This window comes from Colias philodice, chromosome 21 (genome assembly GCF_061535455.1).
Source record: "Colias philodice isolate Cphi_HAF_F1 chromosome 21, ilColPhil1 Martin Lab GWU primary, whole genome shotgun sequence".
Lineage (NCBI taxonomy): Eukaryota > Metazoa > Arthropoda > Insecta > Lepidoptera > Pieridae > Colias > Colias philodice.
In genome coordinates this window covers 6,107,420-6,134,744 of record NC_143106.1, presented here as the reverse complement: position 1 = coordinate 6,134,744, position 27,325 = coordinate 6,107,420, and the positions used below count along the sequence as shown (strand labels likewise).

Sequence of the window (27,325 nt, the reverse complement as noted above, 5' to 3'; positions counted from 1 at the left end):
AGAATTAATGTAAATATATTTACTTACGCACGAGGACCATGACCTTCTTATCCTTGACACTTTATTTTCCTTTGTTATTGCCGAAAACTATTGTTTTTTTTTAGGTATTAGATCTAGATAATATTTATATCGCATTTTTTTTGTTTGTTTTTAATACGCTTTTATTTAATGATCTAAGGCTTTTATAAGCTTCAGCTGTATGTTTGTATGAAACCGAATCCTTACGACTCAATTTTTAACGTTAAACCGTAAACGTAATGCTAGTTAGCTCTCGTAACATGATTTGTTTGAATTTAATTAATTACAATGCTACTATCAAATCGAGGGTACCTACCCTCTAAGGGCGCTATAAGGACCCGTCAACCGGGAATATGTGAAATATATTGTGTTAATCGAGACTTATCTTTTTCTGTACAAATATCATGTACATACTTACTTAGATTCGATCATTGCTTTTTTGTGTGAATAGCAGCAAAGATCTCAAAGAGTTCTACTTTTGATCCGCCACAGCCCACAGACTAGCGGATTTAATATTTTTTACACCTCCCTAATATGGGTATCAAATGAAAGGGCTTCACTAGAACACATTGATTATTAAAAACATAGACGTGTGGCACTCGGGGACTGCTGCGGTAAAGCTATTGCATAGCATGCTTTCAAGCCACACCTCCGTGTCCGTCGGAGTGGGGACTGGGGAGCGTGAGGTTTTTCGTTACGGAATTTCTGGATTCGGTCCCCGCGCTCAAGGCCCGCGATAGAAGCTATGCAATAGCTTAAAAAACGTTATCTCACATAAAGATTTACAAAATACGAATTTATATGGACCTCACGCGTTCGCCTTGGGGTCAAGGATTGTTCCAGTTGTTTCCACAACATTAAACTATAACATGAATAGCAAAGTTATTACGCTAGTCATGTCTAAGCAAAAGGTATCTAAATTGTTGTCATTATGTATGTTATTATTGTTGGTTTTATGTCCTTTTGCACAAACGCAGATCAGTTTTCCCGTCATGGTTCATACGCTGGCCTCTATATTAATCGCATAGTGAAACGTATCAAGTGAGAATATAGTTTAGTTTATTGTGGTTAATACAAAAAAGTGCCATTCCTAAATATTTCTTACACAAAAACAAAATTTAAATAATTCGAAAAATCATATTTCTACCACTTATTTGTTTAGGTAGGTACATAAATATTGATTAGGTAATTATTTTTAATTATTATATGCTCCAGTCGTATTTTTGGACAAACCTTACCGACTTTAATTTTATTAACTAGATACCTACTAAAAAGTAAAAATCAACATTTGGTTTTTTTTACCGCTTCAGTTAAATTAAACATACGGTCTACAACTTATTAAATTTTCAAATACTCACTCCTAATTTACCATTTATTTAAATTGAAAGTGTACGATATGAGATTTGTATGTTTTTTGTATGTTATAAAATCTATTTAAATAATGATTTTCCGCGAAATAATACTAGATATACATAATTATTGAATTTCTACGCCTCGCTAACTTAAATAACGATTCGTAAGAAATGATGATGATGATCTATTTCTTATAAATTTTATAAATTGAAGAACTCTGAATATATACCGGTATTTTAAGTAAAGTAGGTCAAAGGAAATCGTCTTTAATAGCTCAAATTTATTCCAGGATAAATGATTCCTATGTACATTATCATTACTTTACCGTGTATCGGTTTAATGTACTGGTGGTATTGGAGATGGACCCACAGAGAATTGTTAGACTTGGCGTCTCAACTTCCTGGGCCGAAAGCTTTACCGATACTTGGCAATGCCTTGTTATTCATGACGAAACCAGAAGGTAAAGAATATTATCCTGATTTCATGATAGTTAAATAAAAGAAGATTATAAAATAATGCTAAAAATACAGTTGTAGTTATGGCCCTACATAATGGCACAATAATAGTGAATGCAAAATTAAAAAAAAGAAAAAGGATACTTACCTACATAATACAATCTAATACCTAAGTAGAAATCTTGTGTCACGGTGTTTGTGGTGGATCTCCTACGCAAGGGCTCTATTAAGGGCTCTATCGATTTTTATGAAGTTTTAGTTTGCGTAATTTAGATTTTAGTACTTTGATAAATATTATGTGCGAACAACGTTAACGCTCGGCATATTTTTATTAAAGAAAAGTTCGACATTTTTAGAGGTTTAGAACGATGTATTGTTTAATTTTTTTCAGAGCAATTAAATAAAATCGCAGAATTGCTAGAGAAATATGGTGATTACGTGCGATTCTGGCTTGGACCAGATCTCATCGTTGGAGTAAAGGACCCAGCTGATATAAGGGTTAGTATAAAAAACTATTCTAGTCAAATGATTAAAATAGCAGCATAGTTCTCTATTTTTTATTGAAATAAACAACATCCCCTGACGATTTCATTCGGTTTGATATGCATTGTTTATTAGTTTGAGTTATGCATTAGGTAGTTTACAATTTTTTTCGTGGAAAACAATTATACTGTGACGAGAATTATTTGTGGAGGAATATTTGTTATTAATTTTATTGATTAATCTGGAGTCAAGGTAAGCCAAGCGCGTGACGAGCACTCTACCTTTTCTCGAAGATTTTTATGGAATATGAATAAACTAAGAACCATAAAACACGAAACAATTATAACAACGTCGGCGTCAACCTTAAATAATAATAATGAATACTAGATTAATAGGTACTGGAATAAACAGTTTTATGGTCAATGAATATTTTTATTGCCTGCATACATTTATGACTAACGTTTGTAATTATAGTAAATTATTATAAAATAATGGGAGGTAGGTTCATAATGTGACATATTTTTTTCTACTTTAGGTACAATATTAAGATAATTTATGTGATTAATTAGAGTTTCTTAAAAATATGTTTACAAAATACCTTCATAAGTCTTTTTCGACTGTCACGAAATTTTCACCTATTTGCTAAAATATATATATATTCTTTTACAGCATCTTTTAACAAGCAATAAAGTGAATCAGAAAGGTCCAGCATACGACTTTATGGTGCCATTTATTGGCAAAGGAATCCTTTCTGGAGGTACTAATATCAATAACTACAGAAAAAAATTACAAACTAAACTAATTATTTCAATAACATTGAATTTGATATAATTTTCAGCAATAGAAAGATATTTTTATCATTTCTTAATTTTATTCTACAGGACCTAAATGGCGCACGTATAGAAAAATAGCTAATCCTTCATACAATAAAAAATCCATTGAAATATATCAATCCACTTTTAACGAGGAAGCTGGAAGATTAGCCAATATTTTGCGGAGTAAAGACAATAACACATTTAACGTGTATTTTGATGTTTTGCAATGTACCACTCAGGCTGTATGTCGTAAGTTCAACGTGTTATACGTAACAACTGTTTTAAAAAACATTTCTACATTATAGAGAAATGCATTTCTATTTATTTACCAGCAGTGCCAGCAGTAGATATTACCCAATATTTTAAATTTGTTTTCTAGGAACTCTCATGGGTCTGACAAAGGAGGATATACAAAAGCTAAGGAATTTACAGGAAGTCATATTAGAAACGCAAAAGTAAGTTGTTTGAAATGGACCAATGTTATAATTTAAATTATAATGCATGCATGTAATTTTTATATTATCTCCCTTTCACTCTTTCTCTCTCTGTTACAAATACTTAATGTTTTTTTTATTATAAATCTTATCCAAGTTTTTCGTGGTTCCTGTTAACATACCTAATATCCAAAACATCCGGAAATACATACTTACACACAACTTACACATTTATGGTACCTACGTTTATGGCAGGAGTAGAATGAATTCATATATCGATGACCTAAAAAATGTTTTTTTTTTTGCAGTATGTATGAAATGATGTTCATGAAAATGACTCGTTGGTGGCTACAGATACCTGTAATATACTGGCTGAGTGGAAAGTTAAAAAAACAAAATTATTATTTGAAAATTATTGATGAAATGATATCTGATATAGTAGAGATAAGGCGAAAAGCAATAAACGAAGGAAAGTTTCACGAAGACGGTATGGGAATTGTCGACCGTTTTATTTTGAGTTGTAAACCACTCAATGAAATTAAATTGGAAACATTTGCATTGTTTACGTCGGTAAGTATATTTTGTTAACTTGTAAATTGTAGAAAATTGCCTCCTGTGTTGCCTCGTATTTATTATTGTAGCATTGTTAGATTACATAGAGGTTTTATTCTGTCGTTATACATATTTTAATAGATTCTTTTTTATTCTCGTTTTCTTGCTTAAGTGTTGCTTTTTTACATTACAAAATCTTTGTATCGAGATGAACTCCATAATGTTGAAAAAAGCCGTGGAAAATAAATACCTACGATATATATTTTTTTAACATAGAATTAACATTTTAAAATTAAAACATTGGAGTAATGAATATGTATTGATCTTAATATACTATTATAAAGGCGAAAGTTTGTATGGATGTATGGATGTATGGATGTTTGTTACTCTTTCACGTAAAAACTACTGAACCGATTACAATGAAATTTAGCATACATATAGAGGGTAACTTGGATTAACACATAGGATAGGTTTTATCCCGGAAATCCCACGGGAACGGGAACTATGCGGGTTTTCCTTTGAAAACGCGGGCGAAGCCGCGGGCGGAAATCTAGTACAAAATAACTAATAAGTCAAATACCTACATTTTCTAGGCACTCGGATATCCTTGCGTTTTCCTATTCACAACTAGGTAATTATAAATCTCCTTATAATAAAAAGAAGAACTATTTATTAAAACAAACGTGTTTCTTTATGACATAAACAAATACCGAGGGATAATTTCGGGAATAGCCATATAAGAAAGAGAAGAAAGTATGTTATTTTTTCAGAGTCAAGAGGCGTCTGCCAAAATAGCATCTGGTGTTTTGCTGTTCTTGGCTCATCTTCCAGAGTGGCAGGTACGTATATAAGAATAAGCTTCAAAAGGCGAAAGGACAGACAATGATTCCAAGGATTCCATTCATCAAAAAATCTCATAAATCTAAAAAAAATCATGCTGTTAACGCTGCCGCGCTTAAGAGGAAATTAAAACAAACAAACAACTATAACTTTATCGACCTTTTTAAAATCTATAATACAATGATATTTGATGTATAGATGCGTTATATACTCACAATCTCTCACAATATATCCAAAAAAAATGCTCCACATGCAGTGTCAGGCACACACAAATACAAGACATTGACAGACTGTAGATATATAAGAGATATGGCTCTAATCATGCTCTAATAAAATGATATAAACAAAAAAGACAAAGATAGTTTGTCACTTGCGCGCAGGTGTAAGCAAAAGTCATAAGAATTCACCAATTAAATATAAATAAATAGCAAAAATAAATAGCTGTTCCCCGCGGTTTCACTCACATTGCTCCGCTCTTGTTGGTCTTAGCGTGATGATATATAGCCTATAGCTTTCCTCGATAAATGGGCTATCTAACACCGAAATAATTTTTCAAATCGGACCAGTAGTTCCTGAGATTAGCGCGTTCAAACAAACATAAACAAACAAACAAACAAACTCTGCAGCTTTATAATAAGATTAGCTACCATCAATTTTCTGTGCTTTAGGTAGGTACTATTACTACCTACTTTATTATTTACAGTAATAGAGTATGGATAAAATATGCTAAAAAAGTTAAGGTCAAAAGTAAAACGGCATTTTAAATCAGTGAATAACTAATAAAATATTATTATTTAGCACACAGTGTTTATTATTTAACTGATTCCTATCATAATCTAACCTGTATTTTCCAAGAAACTGGTCTACGAAGAGATAATTCAAGTTTTGGGACCTGATGAAGATGTTTCTGAAGAGCAGCTGAAGAAATTGCAATACCTGGACATGGTGTACAAAGAGGTTCTACGGTACCTGTCTATTGCCGCTCTTATACAACGGACTGTTGAAGAAACTATTACTATTAAGAAAGGTCAATGTAATTTTGGTAAAAACTCATTAGACCATAATGGTGGCCATACACCATACTTCCTATCGTCCATTCGGCATGACGCTACCGATTGGATCAGTTAGAACTGACCATGTGTGCCATACCATACTTAATGCCAATCCACTCCCACACATGGTCAGTTCTAACTGATCCAATCGGTAGCGTCATGCCGAATGGACGATAGGAAGTATGGTGTATGGCCAGCATAAGGCTCCTTCCTCCTCCCTTACTCATTTGAACTTAAACTGACGCCTTTATTTATACCGTTAACAATTAACCTGACTTTTTAATCTATGTTAGTACCTAATTCAAGCTAGAAGGCTACATAAATAGACCGTAGGTACCTACTGGTACAAATAATGTAAATATATATAAGTAATAGGTATTAACTATACGCATAATTAAGGTGCTATGTTTCAACACATTGTATTATAATATTATCTATTGCTTAGATACTTCTCTATTAGTCACTTCTCTTGTGTTTTAAGACGAGTCATATAAAGACACGCTTAGATAAAAAATCTAATTAACTTTCAAAAATATAATCCTATATTCCAGGTACGATAACATTACCTCCTGGTACCGTAGTGGCGATACCAATACAAGATCTCCACCGGGATACGAGATTTTGGGATGAACCCCATAAGGTCAAACCAGAAAGATTCCTGCCTGAAAACATGAAAAACAGAGACCCCAACGCTTTCGTGCCTTTTAGTTTGGGTGCTATGGATTGTTTAGGTAACTATGTGCATATTTTAAATAAGAATTTGTTAAAAATGACTGATATATTTTCATAGCATAATATAACACATTGAGGTTGCACCATTTTGAATACAGTTATATTTTTCCCTTAATTCTAATTATTTAAAACTGAATTAACTAATGTTAATGCGATATTTTTATAATAAGTATACGAGAGCATCCAAAGCTTCCAAAGAAATGAGGGTCGCTTATAGTAATGCAATAGTTTCAAAATTCTTGTATATTAAAGGTTAAATAATTAAGGAAAAATATATAATTTCATATTTTATGTCTAGATTTTATTATGTATAATAATTATATTAAATGTAGGTAATAAGTAAATAGAACAGTCGCACTGGGTGACTTTTTCCTGTGTCTCAGTTTTTTTATATGTAAATAAATATAGGTAGTTTATAAATACGAAAAAAAAAACTCGCTCTTATTGGATATTTCATATAATTATTGTACTGAAACCGATCCTTGATAAGTGTAAAAATTTTGAATTAAATCTGTTCGTTTCAAGTGGATTAAAATTGAATCATCGATCTAAAAAAATCGGCACTAATAATATAAACTTTCAGGCACGTTAATAATATAGGTGAAGGTAATAATATTAAAAACTAAACCACCCTTTAATTATGTTAATGTAATGTTTAGAACTGGAAAAAATAAATGGGACAAGAATTGTCAAAATCGTTTCTCCTGCTAGTCCAGTCTGTGGGGAAATGTAAAAGCCTCTGCTCTACAAAAGGTGGCGTAGAAAATGTTTTGAAACAATATTGTTTAGGTATGAAAGGTTAATAAAAATCCAAGTTTTCGACCTTGACGGACCCAGGCGCTAGCCGCCATCTTGAATTAAAGGTGCTAAAATTAGGTATATTTTAAATAACTTCTCAATTGTTTACTAAATCACAAAAGTGTCTATGAGGGGTTCAAAGAAGACAAAATTACCTACATTTTTTTCATACATGATTATTCTGTAAGTCTTAAAGGTAAAAAGTTACAAGCGACGGAAATAATAATATTTACAGAAATCATATAATTTTAATTTTGTTTAAAAATTGTGCAGCAATCTTTTTTTATTCTTTTTGATGGCCCGGGCTGGTTAATGGTGGCTTCTTCATTATCGTCGCTGAAATTTTCTGTTTCATTGTCTGTATTTTTAGTTTCCAACCATGAAATTTCGTCGATTAAATTTACTTTTTATTGATAACTTTATGAATCGTTCATATCGGATATCTTCTAAGGATTCCTTATCCATGTCCCCTCCGTAAAAAGTTACTAGAAAGCGTGCTCCAGCGTCTTCGATTTCTTCTGGTCATGATGACGAAATTTCATGGTTGGAAACTAAAAATACGGACAATGAAACAGAAAATTTCAGCGATGATAATGAAGAAGCCACCATTAACCAGCCCGGGCCATCAAAGAGAATTAAAAAATGATAGCTGTACAATTTTTAAACAAAATTAAAATTATATGATTCTGTAAATATTATTATTTCCGTCGCTTGTAACTTTTTACCTTTAAGACTTACAGAATAATCATGTATGAAAAAAATGTAGGTAATTTTGTCTTCTTTGAACCTCTCATAGACACTTTTGTGATTTAGTAAACAATTGAGAAGTTATTTAAAATATACCTAATTTTAGCACCTTTAATTCAAGATGGCGGCTAGCGCCTGGGTCCGTCAAGGTCGAAAACTTGGATTTTTATTAACCTTTTATACCTAAACAATATTGTTTCAAAACATTTTCTACGCCACCTTTTGTAGAGCATAAATACCTACAGACTGGATTATGCGCGATAACCTAAAAAAATACAGTCAAATTGAGAACCTTGTTTTTATGGAGTCGCTCGCTACATATACTAATCAATTTATATTTTCACTTGATCACAGGAAGGGTTTATGCAACGACGCTTATAAAAACAATAATTGTTCGAGTCCTGAGGCACGTGGAATTAACAGCTGAAGGGAATCTGGAAGATCTAGACTTGCATGTGGCTATATCTGTGAAGTTCGCTAAAGGATACAATCTACGCGTAAAACCTAGATCTTAGGACTTAGGACATATTGAGATGGCAGGATGTACAATTATTACAGTATTTTGTATAATATGATAAATGTAATTTGTAAATATAATGTTGCGTGTCTATAGATTAGTTTTATTCTTTTCACTCAGCTTCTGTTATAAAATTAAATATGTACGTAGGTACATATTAAATTTTTTTCGATTCATATTAAATTTTTATCAAGATCGATCTACTGACCTAAATTATTGTGACTGGCCGAAAAAGTCCGAAATTGTAGGTATAGAAGATTTTTAATGTAATACATAGTTTATTTTTTAGCCTTAAGGAGTAAAATGTACCTACCATAGAAGAAACATGTTCCCACGACACAGGGAATCCTATTGTGTGGAAGCAACTAGCAAGGGTTTTCAATTTCTATGTACCTATCTTATATTTTGGAAATAAAGTTATTGTTTATTGTTTAAATATGTATATTATAGGAAAATCTGGTTCTATGACATAATGACACACTAGTTGTGCCCCGCGGTTTTACCCGCAGTGCTCCGCTATTGTTGTTCTTAGCGTGATGATATAATATTATAACCTATCTAGCCTTCCTCGATAACTGACCTAAATGTCGACAGTGAATCTTCCCTAAAATTTGAATTTGCGGGACTTTTCAGGGTGTACAGGAAGTTTCTATTTTTAAAACTTCACACACGTACTTACCTTCCTAAATTTTATTTTAAGGATTTTCTGATGACACTTCATTTAAATTTTAATTATAACATATTTTATCCCTCGGTTTACAATGGAATTGAACTTGAAATTGTTTTTTTTTCTTTCAAATTAAAGTAGCCACATAGGTAAATTAATATTATTTTGTTATAATCCGCCCAGACATTCAGCGTTAGCCTTACCAATTATTATAGACCGGGAGATACTGACACAAAATTTCGAGTCATTTGTAACAGGATGGCGGTTCTACAGGGTTCTTAGTACGCAATGACAAAAAGAAAAATGATGGTGTGAACGCTGGTACCGGCGGCTTAGTCGCGTGGGCGTTAGTCGAACTCGTCGGAAAATAGCGAAAGTCAAACGATTTGTAACAGTATGGCACTTATTTTTCCTGTAAGTTTGAGGATCAACGAATATAAATACAAAATTTCAAAGATCTAGGTGTTGCAAATCTTCACTTATATAAATTAATAATAAATTTATTTTTCAAGTATGACAGCACTTTTTCCCCCTACTAGAAGTATGGCAAATATAATAATGGTCACATTTTATCAAATACTCTCCAAAAAGCCAAATGCAATACTGGTACAAAAAGATAGGCGAAATAAAAAAAATTTGCAGATTTTCGGCGGTATGGCGACCATTTGGAATCGTCCGAAAAGTATGGCATGGCGATTTTCGTAAATGGCTGCACGACGATGGTTACCTGTGCAAAAGTTAGTTTGGTACAAATGGTTGAATAATTGTTTTTTTTAAATCAACACATTCGCGTCGGTATGGCGGGCTGTAAGTCATACCGGAAAAGTATGGCATGACACTACCGCCTACTTCTTTTTTATGGGCTATCGGTAAATTCTAAAATTTTTGTGTTACAAATCGTTTGACTTTCGCTATTTTTCCGACGAGTTCGACTAACGCCCACGCGACTAACCCACCGGTACCAGTGTTCACACCATCATTTTTCTTTTTGTCATTGCGTACTAAGACCCCTGTAGAACCGCCATCCTGTTACAAATGACTCGAAATTTTGTGTCAGTATCTCCCGGTCTATTATTATTAGTCTTTTTAGTGGATGGCCCAGTTGCAGTTTTATTATTAAATTATGTGCCTACATTTGACGTATTAAATGTACATGGCATTTTATTATATATACCTAGGTACATCTTTCACATTTAATCGCTGCAGAACCCTAGCGATGAGCCAGGGTCGTTCTTAGCTGCTATAGTTAAATACCAATAAGCATTTGTAGTAATTATTATAGAAAATAACATTTACACGTGTCTCAAGTTCTATTTAGTATTCGTCCTGACAGCAATCAAGTCTCCTTGCGAAGCGTATAATTTTAATTTATATTTCCTCAACATTTATTTTACGTTGGTTACTGTGTTGCTTAGATCATTAAGTAATGATCTAAGCTGTGTTGTGATCTTTCAGGAAGGTGAGATCTATTTTTGTTTTCACGTGAATTACCCTTCATATTTTAAAACAGATTTAAACTATATGTAGGTACTTAGGGTACGTGATAAAAATTGAAATTGCAAATTCCCATTTTTTAAAATTCGTCATGATGAATCAATCTTGGTCCTAATTTTAAATTGTAACGTATGAATCACAAATCAAATCAAATCAAAATTGAAAAAATCTTTAAATTAGAACCTTGCGTGTTCATTCCAACTAACGATAGCTACGATATTTTTACATTATTGACGAACCATTATTCTTAATTGTTTTTAATTATAATCGCTCTACATTTTGCCCGAAAAGCTCCCATTTTTACGTGGAGTTAAAGAATCTTCTGTTACAACTTACAAGTCGTATTTATACTACTGAGACTTTTATTTTTATATTATAATAATATTAAGAAAGCATAATATATGTAATAGCGGGGAAACCCGCTCCGGGCCCGCGGGCCCGCGATGGTGAAACCGGTGCCGCACCTCTCTACACCCCTAGCCGCTCAGCTGATGTTGCCCCCTTGTTGCCATTATCGGTAACCTTTTTGGGAGCCCATCGACCGAGCTGGCGAGTCATCGTCTGCCATTACTTTCAATTTTTAATATTTAAAAGGTAGACGTCCATAGTCCCCATAGAACCAACTTACCAATCCACCGAACACGTCCTTTCCATAGCCCAGATTTTTAATTCCCATATTTTGCAATAGTCCTACATTGGCCGCGGACAGCCCAGGGCTGTATCTCTACATACATATAGTGCAGTCATGGGCAGGCTGCGGCTGATATTCCTTAACACATTAAAATTCTCTAAAGGGCCTCTGCGTGTTGGCCCTGTGTCCCCACGTAAGCCTCCCAAAAGACCGGGCATCTTCCTTCTGGTGATACCCGTGTATTATGGAGTGGTTAAGAAAGCATATGAAATGTATTTCGTTCCTTTTAGAATATCTATTAAATTTAAGAAGTGTCTACAATACATGTAGAACTTTGGAATTTTTGATCCTACTGATCCTACTATAATAACTTCTCTTTACAGATATAAATTTAAAAACATGTTCGCGCTTCTATCCCTAACAGTAGGTATTATTGTGTTATCTCTTTGGCTGCGATGGAGGTATATGAATAGTAGATTGTTGGAAATTGCTGAGAAAATACCTGGACCTCCTGTGGTGCCACTATTAGGAAATGCTCTAATGTTTATGGCGCGATCAGAAGGTAACCTTTATTTTGTTGGATGCTATATTGCTGCTATCTTCTTATACATCTCTATATATATAAAATTCTCGTGTCACAATGTTAGTCTGCATACTCCTCCGAAACGGGTGGACCGATTCTCATGAAATTTTCTGTGCATATCGGGTAAGTCTGAGAATCGGCCAACATCTATTTTTCATATGTACCACGGGCGAAGCCGGGGCGGACCGCTAGTAATTATATAAAAATGAATCGCAAAATGTGTTGGTAAGCGCATAACTCGAGAACGGCTGAACCGATTTCGATAATTCTTTTTTTATTATATTCCTTGAAGTACGAGGATGGTTTTTATGTAGAGAAAACGTAAATATGTACCACGGGCGAAGCCGGGGCGGACCGCTAGTTAATTATAAAAGTGGATTCTATTAGTAAATTTAGGTATATATATAATATATCAATATTCTGAGAATTGACTATCATATATTTATTTTTATTAAGAACTTTTCAGTTATGATAATATAATTTTATCACTTAGATAGCCACGGTACACAATTATTTTTTAAACAAACAAGGATTTTCTCTGTTCATCACCGCTCTGTAACACATAATTTAAAATACAACATCAATTGTTTTTAAGGAAATTTCTTCATGTACCAACATTATTTACTTTCACACTGTAGTGGCAAAATTACCTACTAATTTTGAGGAAGGTCATCCATATCAAATCTCGCCGCAATAAAACAATAATTATTATTTTATTTTATATTATTATTTTAATTACTGTCCTTAATCCTTTCATAAAACTGTTAACTATGACTATAAAATATTCTTTAATAATATAAAACCTTTAACCCGGAAAATCGCATAAATACCACAGACAACATAATTATATGTTTGTTATATTAATGTTCATCTACGTACTCATAGTATATATAATAATCACAGAACATTTATTTTATATCCCTATACTAATTGTACAGCTGTTTATCCAGAACATGCCGCGAAAATTATAATATTATTAATATTTTTAATTAGGTTTAACAGTTTTTTTTTTGTAGAGATTTTAACATTTCTTAGTAACTACATACACAGTTTTGCATGTTCAATCTCTTCAGACAAAAAACAACCCGACTACTTTAAACTGATAGGTCTACCTAATTTTAACATGTCATACTCGGAGCAATTATCAAGCCTGTTGCTTGTTAATTGTTAATTGGCTTGTTAATTGCTCCGAGATGTCATATATGATTGGTTGTTGTTGGAAAACTTTTAAAAATCGAACGAACGCGTTTTAAAAAAATAAAAGTAGGGTAGGTAAATAAAGGTAGTTAGGTATTTTATTTTCGTTATATAAAAAGATCGCCATTGCTTTAACAGCACTATCAAATATGTAGACTCAAATAATTTGAGTCTTATGCATAGATAATTAATAAAGTCTACAGTCTACAACAGTGATTATTTTTTGCAGATATTCTCAATGTAATGAAACAAATAATTACGGATCATGGCGAAATTATACGAATCTGGTTAGGCCCGGAACTGAACATTGTGGTCGTCAATCCAGATGATGTAAAGGTAATTTTTTATCTTATTTGAATGACTATTTGTTCCCATTTTCAAATGCTCTGCTAGAAGGATAGTTACTTAAATAACATTTCTCTTTGCCATTACCACAGAACTTGCCGTTAAACTTAAAGTTTTAACATAATATTAACTAGGTACATAATATTAAGTATACAGTATGCAAGTAATCCGTATATATAAATATTGTTTCTCAACGCAAACCTACTATTCTTTGCTGATATTTAATACGCAGAAAGGCAACTGAAATAAAGTTGGTTGATTTCTTTTAAAGGATAGCTTTAAAGTCCGTAGGATAATATATCCCATCACCTTCATACAAATACAGGGCATATTTTTTGACAGTCTCTCTACAATCACACGTTAAGCCCAAGTATTACACTGATTACTACTTAGTTTCTAATACGAGAAGACGGCAAACTATAATAAATACTTAATTACCTACACAACATTTTTATTTCAGACACTTTTAACTAGTTCTAAGACGAGCGTGAAAGGTCCACTGTATAAATACATGGCGGATGTATTAGGGAGTGGCATATTAAGTGGTTCAGGTAATATTTTACTAATGACAAGAAAATCAATAATTAAGTAGGTACTTAAATGCTCTTAATAACATAACTACAAGTACCTACCTATACTATATCAAAATAAAAATCACTACTATCTTTTTTTAAAAGAGAGAAAAATCTAAGTGATCACACTTCCATTTTACCATGGTAAAAATAATACTTTACGACACTTTACGTAACTCTTTTAGGTCGTCGTTGCAGATTACTTACTTTTGTAATCGATGTCCTGTGAACTAGAGACTGAAACATTATTTTCATTTTTGCATGTCTATATTACCTACCATTAATTATTATGCCACTATAAAATAATTATTAATTTCACAAAACAATACATTTTAACAGGAGCCAAATGGAGAAGACACCGCAAGATAGCTTCTCCGAATTACGGGAAAAGGGCTATTGATGGATATACAGCAGTATTCACACAAGAAGTCAATTTTTTACTCCATAACTTGAACTCAATACCAAGAGGAAAACAGATTAATATTTACAAAGAAGTTGTTAAATGCACCACATATGCCGTATGCCGTAAGTACATACTTACCTATAGGCAATATTTTATTTATATATTATATTAAAAATTTATATGAGGTACTTACGTACCTATTTATATGGATATATGGATTAATTTTATTATTCTTGAGACTTCTTGAGACTTCGAAAATCATATACATCAGATAAATATATACTAAAATGGATTATTTGAACTATTTTTATAAAAACTTATTTAATTTATAAGTACTGTGGGTTTTTACTTTTCAGAAACATTACTAGGCTTGACCAGAGAGGAAACATTACAAGTTTCCCATCTTCAGCAAATAATTGATTTATCTCCTAGGTACGCTATTTATTATATTTTATCCTGTAGGTATATTTAATTAGAATATAACTCCACATGCGTGTACTTCACGTTTTTACGTGACAAACATCTTTTATGTCACGCCCATAAAGTTATGTTTCTAAAAAAAGTGGACTAGGGTCATTGAGGTATTATTACTACGTATAGAGCATGTATAGAGAGGACACCACGAACAAAATCTGTGTGACAAGTCCGGCAGTGCGGGACGCGCGTGGGGCGGATCATGTACGAAGATTATTCCTTTTGCCGTATTATTTGAATTCTTAGTACAATATCTCAGCACACACGAAGGCATTTTCCACGAAGGCACAGTTCAGAATAATAGTACGTGAAGACGCGGCAAGCGGGGGCCACAGCTCGGCACAGACGAAATGAGATGTGACATTTGCCTCTAACTCGTGTTAAGTTGCCTCAGGGACTAGGGCATACAAAATTACATCTTTGGTTAAGCCAAAGAAACCGTAAGATGCAGATTGTATTTGTAGAGATACCTACATTCATGCTCCGTAAAACAAAAGGCTTTTTTAATTGAACATTTGCTTTTATCAAACCACAAGGATATTTATTTACGAAACATCTTTATTAAATAGACTAAGTATCAATAATTAAAGTAGTTAACGCTTGTTCGTTTATATTTTTACAGCATGTACGACATTATATTTAAAAGAATGACGCAATGGTATCTGCAGATAGATCCTGTATTTTGGCTGACAGAATTACACCGTTCTCAAAAGAACTTCATCAAATTAATGTTTGAGTTTGGAAATGATATTATCGACTTCCAGAACAAGAAGCTGAAGGTATTGAAAAACAACAATAATGAAATACCTGACTCGGAAGATGATAATGATATAGAGGGATTAAGTATTGTAGATCGTTTGATACTGTCCAATGAACTTACAAATGAAGAGATAGTACAAGAAATACTCACTGTCTTCACTTCGGTAAGTATGAATAGGAAACTAGAAAATCATATTGCCTTATTTACCTGCCCCTTTTATGCTCAATTTCAGAGAACAATCTACATTTTAAAATAAATCCATCATTTAAACTCTGTCGTTACGCGATGGACAACGATGGAACGGATGGAACATTTTTAAAAATATTTTTTTCTACAAATGTTTAGATATGAAGAAAATATTTACAAAAATAACTTTTAAACTACCTAATCTTATTTTCTTTTACAGAGTCAGGAAGCTTCTGCAAAAATATGTTCGTATTTGCTGTTAATGATGGCATTTCACCCAGAATGTCAGGTAGGTAGATAATAATATGATTACCCCGAATGTCTTTAATTTAATAATATGTTAATGAATGATAAGTGATTCTGATAAAATAAAATAAAATATATATAACGTCTTTATCGGCATTCATTCCAATGATTTATTATATAGGTAACATCTACACATTGAAAAAAAATTGTAAATACATTTGCAGGAAACTCTATACAAAGAAATAAAAGAAGTAATTGGTGATGAAGATAGAGATATAACTGAAGAAGATTTCAAAATAATGCCATACTTAGACATGGTTTTTATGGAGGTGATCAGATTGTTCCCAATTGGAGCAATAATACAACGAACAGTTCAAGAAGATATTACCATAAGTAAAATCTCTCATATTATAAATTTCAGACTAGCGGCTTATTTAAATCGAACCATGCTGGTACTTCAAGGAATGTTATAAAATCAAGAAATATTATAAAAAAAAAATAATTAACGAAATCGGTTCAGGCGTTCTCGAATTTTGCGGTTTTTTTATTTTAGAGAAGATAATTTAGAAAAGAATATGAATGTGTCTTGTTTTTATATCATTAGATGCAAAAATAATTATATACAAATGGATGCCGAATATAACCGTAATGGTAGAGCCTTGGTAGAGCGAATGAACTGGGTTTAAATTCCACCTTATATTTTTGTTCTATTAGTCCTGTCATCATATTATTAAGCTTAAGTTAATATAATATGATGATAGGATGCCGCTAATTGACCACAATCAATTATACGAATTTTATGTTCATCTTCTATGTTTATTTAAGATAAAAAATTAAACCTTAGATTCTGTAATTATTTATGAAGCAAAATAAACCTCGTAATTTATTTGATTGGTTTAGAGGAATTTTTCTTTACAGGTTCATGTACAATCCCCGCAGGCACTTCCTTAGCTATACCAATTTACCACATTCAACGCCATGAGCGGTTCTGGAAAAATCCAGAAGCTTTTGACCCAGATAGATTCAACCCTGAGAATTCTAAATTGCGGCATCCCTATTGCTATTTACCATTCAGTTTGGGCCCTATGGATTGTATAGGTAATTAATAAAAACTGTGTTTTAATACAGTTTTAACTGTAAGTACATTTAAATATAACTAATATTATAAAAAAAAAAAACAATTATTTTAACTTTATTTACAGGAAGACATTTTGGTACAAAATTAATAAAAACTGTAGCTATTCGAGTACTTCAAAAGTTTGCATTATCTTCCAAAAGCAGTTATAAGGATCTGCGATTGACAATTGCTATATCTGTATACTCACTTGATGGATATCCAGTTATTTTGACTCCAAGAAATGAATGAAGATTTTTTTTAGAATGATAAAACGTATAAATGTGGAAATAGGTATACAGAAGAACCGTTGACGACTTGTCGGGAATGTAAACAATAATTTTTAAATTAAAATAAAGATTTAACAATTGTAGGTAATTTTATTTATTTAACCTTGATTGTACCCACAGAACAGTAAAAACAATTATTGTACCTATTATGTATATTGTATCACCATTTTATTTAACTAGCCACATATTAAATAAAACAGGGGTAGCCCCGCTAGTATCGATCTCCTAACTAAACGATTCGATTGAATACGGAATTGGAACTATTGAAAACTAAAGCACACCTATAGCCTTAGAGCGTTTTCACATTATCCGATCCGATATCGGATATCGGACGCCGATAGCCGATATCCGATATCGGATACAATTTGCCCTTTCACATTGTCCGATACAATCGTTCCGATATCATCATGAGTGTTGCCAGAAATTTTTAGAGAAAACTAATCTAAATTGCCAGTTGATAAAAAAAGGTATAATTAAAAAAAATCAAATGTTATAAATCATAGTGTACATGTACATTAAAAATAATTACGATAAAGAAAAACAACTTCAAAAAAGAAAAGTAAAATGTAAAAAAAAACCGGCCAAGTGCGAGTCGGGCTCGCGCACAAAGGGTTCCGTAGCAGCAAATATAATAAATTACAGTTAAATCAACCTATCTCAAAAACTATAAGAGATACTTTGATCAAACCAAAAATCGTTGAAAGAGTTAATTAGCATGCATCACCTCTATTTTTTTTAGAATTTTATACCCCGTAGTTATAAAAATAGAGGGGGGGGGACATACTTTTTACGACTTTGAGAGCTGATATCTCAAAAACCGTTCACTTTAAGAAAAATGTTTTTTAGAAAACTTTATATCATTTTAAAAGACCTTTCCATTGATACCCCACACGGGTATGTACATCGAAAAAAAAAATTTCATCCCTCAGTTACATGTATGGGGGGCCCCACCCCCAATTCTTTTTTTTACTATTTAGTGTCATATTTTTGTAGCGGTTCATACAACACATATTCCCATCAAATTTCATCACTGTAGTACTTATAGTTTCCGAGTAAATCGGCTGTGACAGACGGACAGACGGACAGACGGACAGACGGACATGACGAAACTATAAGGGTTCCGTTTTTGCCATTTTGGCTACGGAACCCTAAAAAAGATTTGATATCACAAATTACTGCATATTATTTAGATGTGCTATTTACTAAATAGTTTTGATATCGGTCATTTGTATAACTTTATGCTTTATGTTAACACATTATAAATTAAATAAATTTATATCAATACCTACTACAACCTAGTATTAGTTAATAGTTTTAGTAATACATATTAGTAAATACCTTTCAAAATCTATTAAATGTATTTTTAGCAAGACGTACCTAGTCATTTAGTCATTTTTTCACTACATACATTTATAAAAGTTCATGTAGTACCTATGATAAATTTATTAAGTGATACAATCTTTGTTCACATTTTCTTTTCTTTTTCTTATTACACTGTAATATCCTAAAATAATATTGTCACTCGTTCAAATATATTTGTAATATGATTGTTGTAATTTCCTGTAAGTAAAGATACATAAATTATTTTATTCTCATAAACAATTATTTTAGAATTAAGAGATTTCAAACTTTGTATTCTTTGTTGTAAATTCAAAATAAAAATAAAATCGGTGTGAAATCTCCTCTTTTTTTGAAGTCGGTTAAAAACAAAGCACTCAAAGACAACAATACAATAAACAGCACAACCAACATCCGAGTAGGAGGAGGAGCGAGGCAGAATGAGATAAAATAAAGATGATAGACACTAATGTTTTCGAAGATAGATATTTGAATTTAAGAACGCAATATATTTTTGTTTACTTCAGTTCAGCCAATTGCCGTATATTTTAACACGGCAAATAAAAATACCTGCCGTATAAATCGTATTTTAAATGCCTATAAATACTTAAATGTGTAAAAAAAGGTTTCTTTTAATAGAAAGGGTTTTAGGTTAAAAGCAAAGAATTTTTTAAAGATTGAGCGCCCTATAAGACTGAAAATACACAAACTAGTGCTTTTTTGCTGTTGGTATACTGCCTTTTCGAAAATTGAGTTGGCAACACTGAACATTATCGTCCGATAGCCACTGGGAATATCGGTGTCGGCTCCGATATCCGATATCGGACCGGACAATGTGAAAGACAGGCACATATTTCATACATTTTACTTCCCTCCGATATCGGATATCGGCTATCGGCTTCCGATATCCGATATCGGATCGGATAATGTGAAAACGCTCTTAGTCTAAAGCACAATCGAGCTGTGGTACAAATCGTACAATACGAATTTAATCTCGATCTACTTTGATAATACCTACCATTAGATCTGGGTATAAAACTCGATTTGGTTGCATTGAGTTCTAGAAAGGGCTACCTTTTTAAACACTGGAAATAATAATGATTTGAGACATCATGATAAACCATGAGTTTACTAATAATTGTGTGCCTTTTAAGTAGTATAAAGAGGCTTTTACACACTACAATCATTATTTAAGGTAAAAAAAATGTTTAAAAATTAGAAGACTTTTTATAAGTTATCTGTGTTCCTTAGTCCGTCGGTTTTGAGGTTATGTTTATCTGTCAACATGCTGTCAACTGTCAATGTGTGTCCTTGTGTCACATATCATACAGTGTCGTTGACCTAAATATTCCAAAATAATTACCTTTAATTTTTTAGAATACTCTCAAATACGTAAATGAGTTCGAGTAGAATCTAGGACTAACAATTTACAATCGGTAAAAATGGCTACGTTCTCTAGGCTTCATAAAATTGCGTTGATAAGTTTAGGTGCAGTCGGTGGAGGCCTCGCTTATTATACTATCGGCAAAAATGAACAGAAGTTCGATGTTAAGAACTCTTGGACTACGAACTATACACCGAGTGTTAAGTGGGAAAAGAATTGGGACCAGTAAGTATATAAGATTCATAAATATTCTCGATGCCTATTTTCCGGGGTTTCTTTAGAGAACTGCCGCACGTATTATAGGTTTTTTGTGGGTGGGGGATGGGGGGGAGGAGGGGGGGACCCTCCCACCAAAAGGGGAAAGTTAGGAAACCAATAGTTTTGGAGAAAAATCAATTTTCCTATTCTAACCTCAAAATGTATGGAATTGGTGTAACAAAAATTTTACGATACATAAATAAAATACAAACAAGTTGTGAAAACCTACGTAGTTTTTTTTATTTGAGTGGGAATCGCCCTAAAGTCGCTTCTGGCACTCGCCGGCCGCTGCCGCGGCACGCTCGCTTCGCTCGCTCGGCTCGTGCGGCAGTTCAAATGTTAACCTAATACGCTCGTCGCTTCGCTCCTCGCTACCTATTTGAATACTAAAAGTTTAATAGTTTTTTAACCTACGTAGATTTTTTTAAAGCTATTGCATAGCTTCTATCGCGGGCCTTGAGCGCGGGGACCGAATCCAGAAATTGCGTAACGAAAAACCTCACGCTCCCCACTCCGACGGGCACGGAGGTGCGGCTTGAAGGCATGCTATGCAATAGCTTTGCTGCGGCAGTCCCCGAGTGCCACACGTCTTTTTTGTTTGAGTGGGAATCGCCCTTTAGTCGCTTCTGGCACTCGCCGGCCGCTGCCGCGGCACGCTCGCTTCGCTCGCTCGGCTCGTGCGGCAGTTCAAGAGTAAACCTAACACGCTCGTCGCTTCGCTCCTCGCTACCTATTTGGATATTAAAAATAAAAGTTTAATAGTTTTTTAACCTACCTACGTAGATTTTTTTTTGTTTGAGTAGGAATCGCCCTAAAATCGCTTTTGGCACTCGCCGGCCGCAGCGTAAAGTCACAGTACAGTGAAATGGAACGTCTTGGTCCGCTTTTTTGCACAACAAAACGGATAAATGCACTTTTTTCGCACAAAAAATTATTAACTTTAAAAATTAATAACTAAAAAACTACAAGTTTCCTAACGATAATATTTTGGAATTACAATCTTACATTACCTAGCTAACTAAAAATATAAATATTTCCAACAAATTCGTGCGGCAGTTAACTAAAGCCAACCCAAGTAATCCTCTTCAGGAGTATGTTTGAATTTTTAAGTTTTTGAGCTTTTGTTAGAGCAGGTCCAGTGATTTTATCAGTTTTTCATTAATTTACAAATGGGTTATAAACAGGTCCTGATATACCCTTGTACAACCTTAATTACAATCTCACTACCACAATACATCAGGGAAATCACAATCAGAATTAATGTTTCTCTTATAGCCGTGAACCGGAGTCCATAGTCAAGCCAGCAAAAGCAAGTAAACCAGAAGACGAAAACAGATTCAATGAACAAGTTGAAAAGGCGAGGAGCAAAGCTGTGAGGCATTTGTTTTTAATAAGACATGGTCAATACCATGTTGATGGCACTACTGATAGTGAACGGACTTTAACTGAGTTAGGTAAGTAATAAAATATGTACTTATTTAATTTAAATGTTTATATATATTTTAATTTTTAAACACAATTTTATGTCCTGAAATAAAATACTTTAAAAAATATTGATTTGATAATAATTGAAGATATTTATTGTCATTGTAAGATAGGAATTAATAAAAAAAAAATGTTTTTATTATGATAAGATTTTACAATATGTGTGGCCTAATTTTTTATTAACACTAAAATTCAAAAACAACAACTGTATATATATTTACTGTAAGTCAAGTGATTAATGGATAATATGTAGACAAAAACAAAAATCTAAATTAATTGCAGGTAGACAGCAAGCAGATATAACAGGCAAGCGTCTAGCGGAACTTGACATAAAATGGGACCTTCTAGTCAGATCAACAATGACTCGAGCTCAGGAGACAGCTAAGATCATAGCCAAGCATTTACCTAAAGATATTGAGATAAAAGACTGTCAGTTATTAGAGGAAGGTGCTCCGATTCCTCCTGAACCACCTGTGGGCCACTGGAGACCAGAACCCAGAGTAAGTAGATATTTATTTCAGTTTGTACCTAGAGGTAAATTCATCTAGCTTTGTATGCCATTTTGGGTGTGTTGTGTACAGTTTTTTCTTGAGTTTGATTTTACTACATTTAGAAATTTTAGACTTTTTAATGGAAAATCCAACTTTTTAATGTTGTGTTACTATAACAAAGGTTATCTGGTAGACAACACCCATACACTCTGTTATGGTCGTCTATTGTCGACGAAATTTGCTTACCATGAGCCATTGTGACCATGAGACAGTGTGTCTGCTCATTTGCCTCCCTATAAAAAAAAAATCATGTTTAGAATCCAATAACAAAAGTCTTTAATTCTTTTGTACAGTTGCTAATGAATATAGTATGTAAAATTCATTTATATTTGCTTGTGTTGTTATGCTCATTTTGAGGGTTTTGCTATTCAAGGGATATAAATTATAACATGTCTACATACTATATGTTTGGTTTTCAGTATAGCAAACATATTCCAGTCTCTCAATTGTTATCTTTAAAACAATTATTTACTAAGTAATCATACACTGCTAGTAAGCTATTGTCTTATTTTCACAATAGAATATGATGTTCAATACTTACGTAATATAGATATAAAATAAATATTAAATATATATATTTTTTTTTGATGAAAAAAGAGACAGGAATATGTTTTTCATTATTTGTATCAATTCTTTTTATTGTATGTTACTCATAGTCCATCATTACTGACCAGTCTTGCATATACTCATTAACCTTGTGTCCATTTATACTAATAAATTAGTTATCCAAATAGTTTGTACATATACAACCTTTTCCTTTCTTATATACAACCTTTTTATTAAAAATTGCCATTAATTTAATTATTTTAAATGGTTGCATTAAAATAATTATAAAATTAATCGTTTACATAAAAAACAATAACTACAGTAATTTTCATTAAACCAATAATGACAATCATGGCCGCTTGTGAAGACATTTTCATTTGCATCAAAAAAAGTTATAAATACTCACTACTTAATGTAATTGTCATTTCAAATGTCAAAGTAATTTATAATCTGTACCGTCGCGTATAGCAACACTGGGCAGTATAATAATGCAGTATGGTATCGCATGTGTAGCAGTTCTTCCAGGATAGCGCGAGGATAGAGGCGGCTTTCAGGCGCTACTTCTATAGAGCTCCGCCGGAACAGACCCATGATACGTACACGTTGCTCGTGTGTCACGCGAACGTGATACGGTTCTTTGTGTGCAAGTAAGTTTTATTTATTTCATCTAATCTTCTTTATTTATATATTTTAAACATTTCTGAGGATATCCATCAATCTTCACGTAAAATATATTATAGTATGTTTTGTACTTTTATTTCATCTAATCTTTCATTAAACATTTCTGAGGATATCCATCAATCCTCACGTAAAATATATTATAGTATGTTTTGTAATTTGGATGATAATTGGCAGTGATGTAGCTTATGTACCAGAATAACACATAAGGTAGAGAAATACTTAGGGTGCACTCACACACATCAGTCACCGTCACGGCACCGATGACTGATCGGTGACGGTTTGTGTACGTATCCACAAACACCAGTCACCGTCATGTTGTCCGTCAGTCACGTCGCCGGTTTGACTGAATCATTGAACACATACATCAGGTTAGTCAGTGATTAGACGTGTGTCACGCTAGAGAACATGTAGCAATTATTGACGGTAGCACGACGCTGACTGAACTGAGACGTGACGGCACCGGGTGAGTGGGGATAAAAGTATGATACATGTATGGAAAGATTATTTGACGTGCCTGACCGGTGACGTCACTGATAGATTTCGTGCCGGCGACTGTCGTGTGGGAACAGAGTCATACTAGAACTATTGATACATATTTTTTTTTAATCCTGTCCGGTGACGTGCCGTGACGGTGACTGATGTGTGTGAGTGCACCCTTAATTTTATCCATATTTTATCTTTGGTTTCGTCTACAAATAAAACCGCGCGGTATATCTAGTTTAATTATATTTGTGGGTGAGGTGATATATTTTTTACCCATGAGGTCCATAAACAAAGGGAAGTTTGGAAGGGAATTTGGAAATACCTTATTAAGTTATTTACTCAGTATATCATTTTAGAAAGATCTATGTGTAGTACTAAATAAATAAATTAATCTTCCAGAGCGCTCCAGTTCCCGCCTGAAGGCTGGCTCAGGATATCGTTAAACCACGCGTCAATAACCTGGCTATCGATATTACCAAACGGTAACGTAGTGCTGCGCTCTCTCAGCGATACCGGACACATGGAGCCGAAGTACATCACTAGCCGGTAAACTGTAAACACGTGTAAACTGTAAACACGTAAACACGTAGTTGTATACGCGGTCACATTCAAAGTGATTGAAAATGGCGGCTCTCATACCTAAATTAAAAGCGAATCATCTCATCCGTGATTTTTCCGCAGCACATAGTACGCTTAACACGAGCATTAACTTAAACGATGGCTAAGTATCTCTGACTATCTGTTAAAAACTTGACATTGGCTGAATCTGCCCTCACTGGGATCGGTTGCCACTTAGAAAGAAAAGAACAAGAAATGGTGGCTTACCCAAGAAGCTTATATCTAATACACTGGAGATTTCAGTATGAACATTAACTTGTAACAAGAAAATATGACGTTGAATGACGCCTGTATGTTTTTTTATCCCTTTCACACCTAGGTAGTTAGTAGCTATTTGCCTCTCGCTCACTCCATGTTACCGTGTATAGTCACACGTCGGCTGGAAAACAGTTTGACAGCTGAGCGACGCCATTTTCAATCACTTTATGTGACTATAATATGGTTATATTATGGTTTTTGGTTAAGTAGTCCCCTTTGAAAGTGAAATGAAAAATAAAGCATTGTATTCATGTTAAACATAAGTTGAGCGATTTTGCTAATGTTGACAAAGATTGTTGCTTGACCCTTTAAATGTTGCTGCTCATCAGTTGTTGTGGCATGTTGCAACATGTTAACAACAACTTCGCAACATGTTGATTCAATTTTGTTGCGAAATAAATTTTTACCATGAATACTCTGCTTAAGATTTTTGGTTAAGTAGTTTTGTTGAGAATTAGTTGTAATGAAAAAATGGTATAGGATGCACTTATAGCTATGATGCCGATTTTATATGAAATTTGTATAGTCTATGGATTTACTTTCAATTGAATCTGTGGTATAATCGACTACTTGCTGAGTTTAAAGCATTTAAAATACCGGAATTTAAAAAATATAATGGTTAAATAAAGTTTCAATCTGTTAAGTTTTCAATTTGTAGTTAACTACATATTTAGTAGTTACGAAATGTTATCAACTTCTAGACGCTCTACCAGTGTGTATATAAAAAGAGTAAATGGCGATCAAATCCTTCAATTAATAAGAAGTAAGAAGTTCCTTAGTAATTGATAATTAGACAGAACTGATTATAAAAAACTAGCTTTCCGCCCGCGGCTTCGCCCGCTTTGTCTAAAACATAATAAATTATATACTAAAACCTTCCTCTTGAATCACTCTCTCTATTAAAAAAACCGCATCAAAATCCGTTGCGTAGTTTTAAAGATTTAAGCATACATAGGGACATAGGGACAGAGAAAGCGACTTTGTTTTATACTATGTAGTGATTAAGCTGAAAAACATGTATTATTATTAAATATAAAAAGTCGTAAATATTTTCAAAACAATGTTACCAGTTCGCTACTGCAAGTTCCTTGAATTATAGAAAATATTAAAAATCAATATCCCTGTGATGTGTCTAAAATTACCTTGTGGTTATGTGGCAAAATGCCTTTTTCAAACATGCATAGTTTATTAGCTATAATTAATAATAATTATTATAAATTTCAACAGGAATTATGAACCAATAAGAGACTTATTTGTAAAGGAAAAATGCAATTAAACGGAGTACAAGTGATGTATTGTATCTTTTTTGTATTTAAATTAGTTTACTTATCATATTTTAGATTACGTAGCAACAACATACGTACGTAGGTATATTAATTATTCTTAATATAGTAAAATATGTACTTTATTCTGCCAATGATGGCGCTTATAAGAAAAATAAATAGAATTTTTGCTGAAAACCATTTATGAATAAAATTATGATTTATTGCTCAAAATCATTGAATAAAATATTGATCAATGAATCAAGTATAATAATATCACAATAGAAGTTATTACGAAATTATCAATTGAATGACTATCACTGCCTACTGTAGTTTTAATAGGATTGTGTCATACTTATTAGATAAAAATAATAACTAAGGCTTTATACTACCAATATGTAAAAAAAAGCTTTAGTACGGGCCCACCAGGATTGGATTTGCTATAGTAATTCAGTTATTTTTTATACAATAATAGTTATTCATAAAAATTGTGGAAAATTATAGTTTTATGCATTTGTATTTTATGTTACTTGCATTTATGCTTAGGCAGCTATAATTATTATTATTTGGTATTGCACGCCTCATAAGCGAAGCGTTGAGGTGGGTACTACTGTCACTTCGCGCAAAACATCTGATTTTTCAAACTTAAAATGTCTTTATGTATCATACATTGCACTTGTAAGATAATACATACACACACATA

General features: G+C 33.0%; 3 protein-coding genes across 3 annotated transcripts; all 3 read left to right on the top strand.

The window, feature by feature from the left end:
* The first annotated feature begins 1,661 nt into the window (after nucleotides 1-1,661).
* On the top strand, nucleotides 1,662-8,887 carry LOC149478943 (cytochrome P450 4V2-like). Its single transcript, XM_089708507.1, has 10 exons — nucleotides 1,662-1,831; nucleotides 2,218-2,324; nucleotides 2,979-3,066; nucleotides 3,191-3,373; nucleotides 3,504-3,579; nucleotides 3,867-4,128; nucleotides 4,881-4,949; nucleotides 5,806-5,977; nucleotides 6,554-6,733; nucleotides 8,634-8,887. The coding sequence occupies exons 1-10, from the start codon at nucleotides 1,666-1,668 to the stop codon at nucleotides 8,792-8,794; spliced, it is 1,464 nt and encodes a 487-aa protein (XP_089564633.1). The 5' UTR covers nucleotides 1,662-1,665; the 3' UTR covers nucleotides 8,795-8,887.
* Nucleotides 8,888-10,835: 1,948 nt separating this feature from the next.
* LOC149478942 (cytochrome P450 4C1-like) lies at nucleotides 10,836-17,740 on the top strand. The gene is made up of 11 exons (XM_089708734.1): nucleotides 10,836-10,922; nucleotides 11,972-12,150; nucleotides 13,598-13,704; nucleotides 14,174-14,264; nucleotides 14,625-14,810; nucleotides 15,045-15,120; nucleotides 15,785-16,085; nucleotides 16,329-16,397; nucleotides 16,579-16,747; nucleotides 17,273-17,452; nucleotides 17,557-17,740. Exons 2-11 carry the CDS (start codon nucleotides 11,988-11,990, stop codon nucleotides 17,718-17,720), a joined length of 1,506 nt encoding a protein of 501 aa, XP_089564860.1. The 5' UTR covers nucleotides 10,836-10,922; nucleotides 11,972-11,987; the 3' UTR covers nucleotides 17,721-17,740.
* Nucleotides 17,741-20,398: 2,658 nt separating this feature from the next.
* On the top strand, nucleotides 20,399-25,034 carry Pgam5 (Phosphoglycerate mutase 5). Its single transcript, XM_089708769.1, has 5 exons — nucleotides 20,399-20,705; nucleotides 22,014-22,192; nucleotides 22,506-22,723; nucleotides 23,834-23,967; nucleotides 24,884-25,034. The coding sequence occupies exons 1-5, from the start codon at nucleotides 20,539-20,541 to the stop codon at nucleotides 25,032-25,034; spliced, it is 849 nt and encodes a 282-aa protein (XP_089564895.1). The 5' UTR covers nucleotides 20,399-20,538.
* The last annotated feature ends 2,291 nt before the right edge of the window (nucleotides 25,035-27,325 follow it).

Bases quoted from the DNA above. Each gene is read 5' to 3' on its own strand.
- Pgam5 (XM_089708769.1), top strand. From the start codon at position 20,539: ATGGCTACGTTCTCTAGGCTTCATAAAATTGCGTTGATAAGTTTAGGT. The intron at 20,706-22,013 runs GTAAGTATATAA...TTTCTCTTATAG, and splicing joins TGGGAAAAGAATTGGGACCA to CCGTGAACCGGAGTCCATAG. The intron at 23,968-24,883 runs GTAAGTTTTATT...TTAATCTTCCAG, and splicing joins ATACGGTTCTTTGTGTGCAA to AGCGCTCCAGTTCCCGCCTG.
- LOC149478942 (XM_089708734.1), top strand. From the start codon at position 11,988: ATGTTCGCGCTTCTATCCCTAACAGTAGGTATTATTGTGTTATCTCTT. The intron at 16,748-17,272 runs GTAAAATCTCTC...TTTTCTTTACAG, and splicing joins TCAAGAAGATATTACCATAA to GTTCATGTACAATCCCCGCA. The intron at 17,453-17,556 runs GTAATTAATAAA...CTTTATTTACAG, and splicing joins GGGCCCTATGGATTGTATAG to GAAGACATTTTGGTACAAAA.
- LOC149478943 (XM_089708507.1), top strand. From the start codon at position 1,666: ATGATTCCTATGTACATTATCATTACTTTACCGTGTATCGGTTTAATG. The intron at 3,580-3,866 runs GTAAGTTGTTTG...TTTTTTTTGCAG, and splicing joins GTCATATTAGAAACGCAAAA to TATGTATGAAATGATGTTCA. The intron at 5,978-6,553 runs GTCAATGTAATT...CCTATATTCCAG, and splicing joins AACTATTACTATTAAGAAAG to GTACGATAACATTACCTCCT.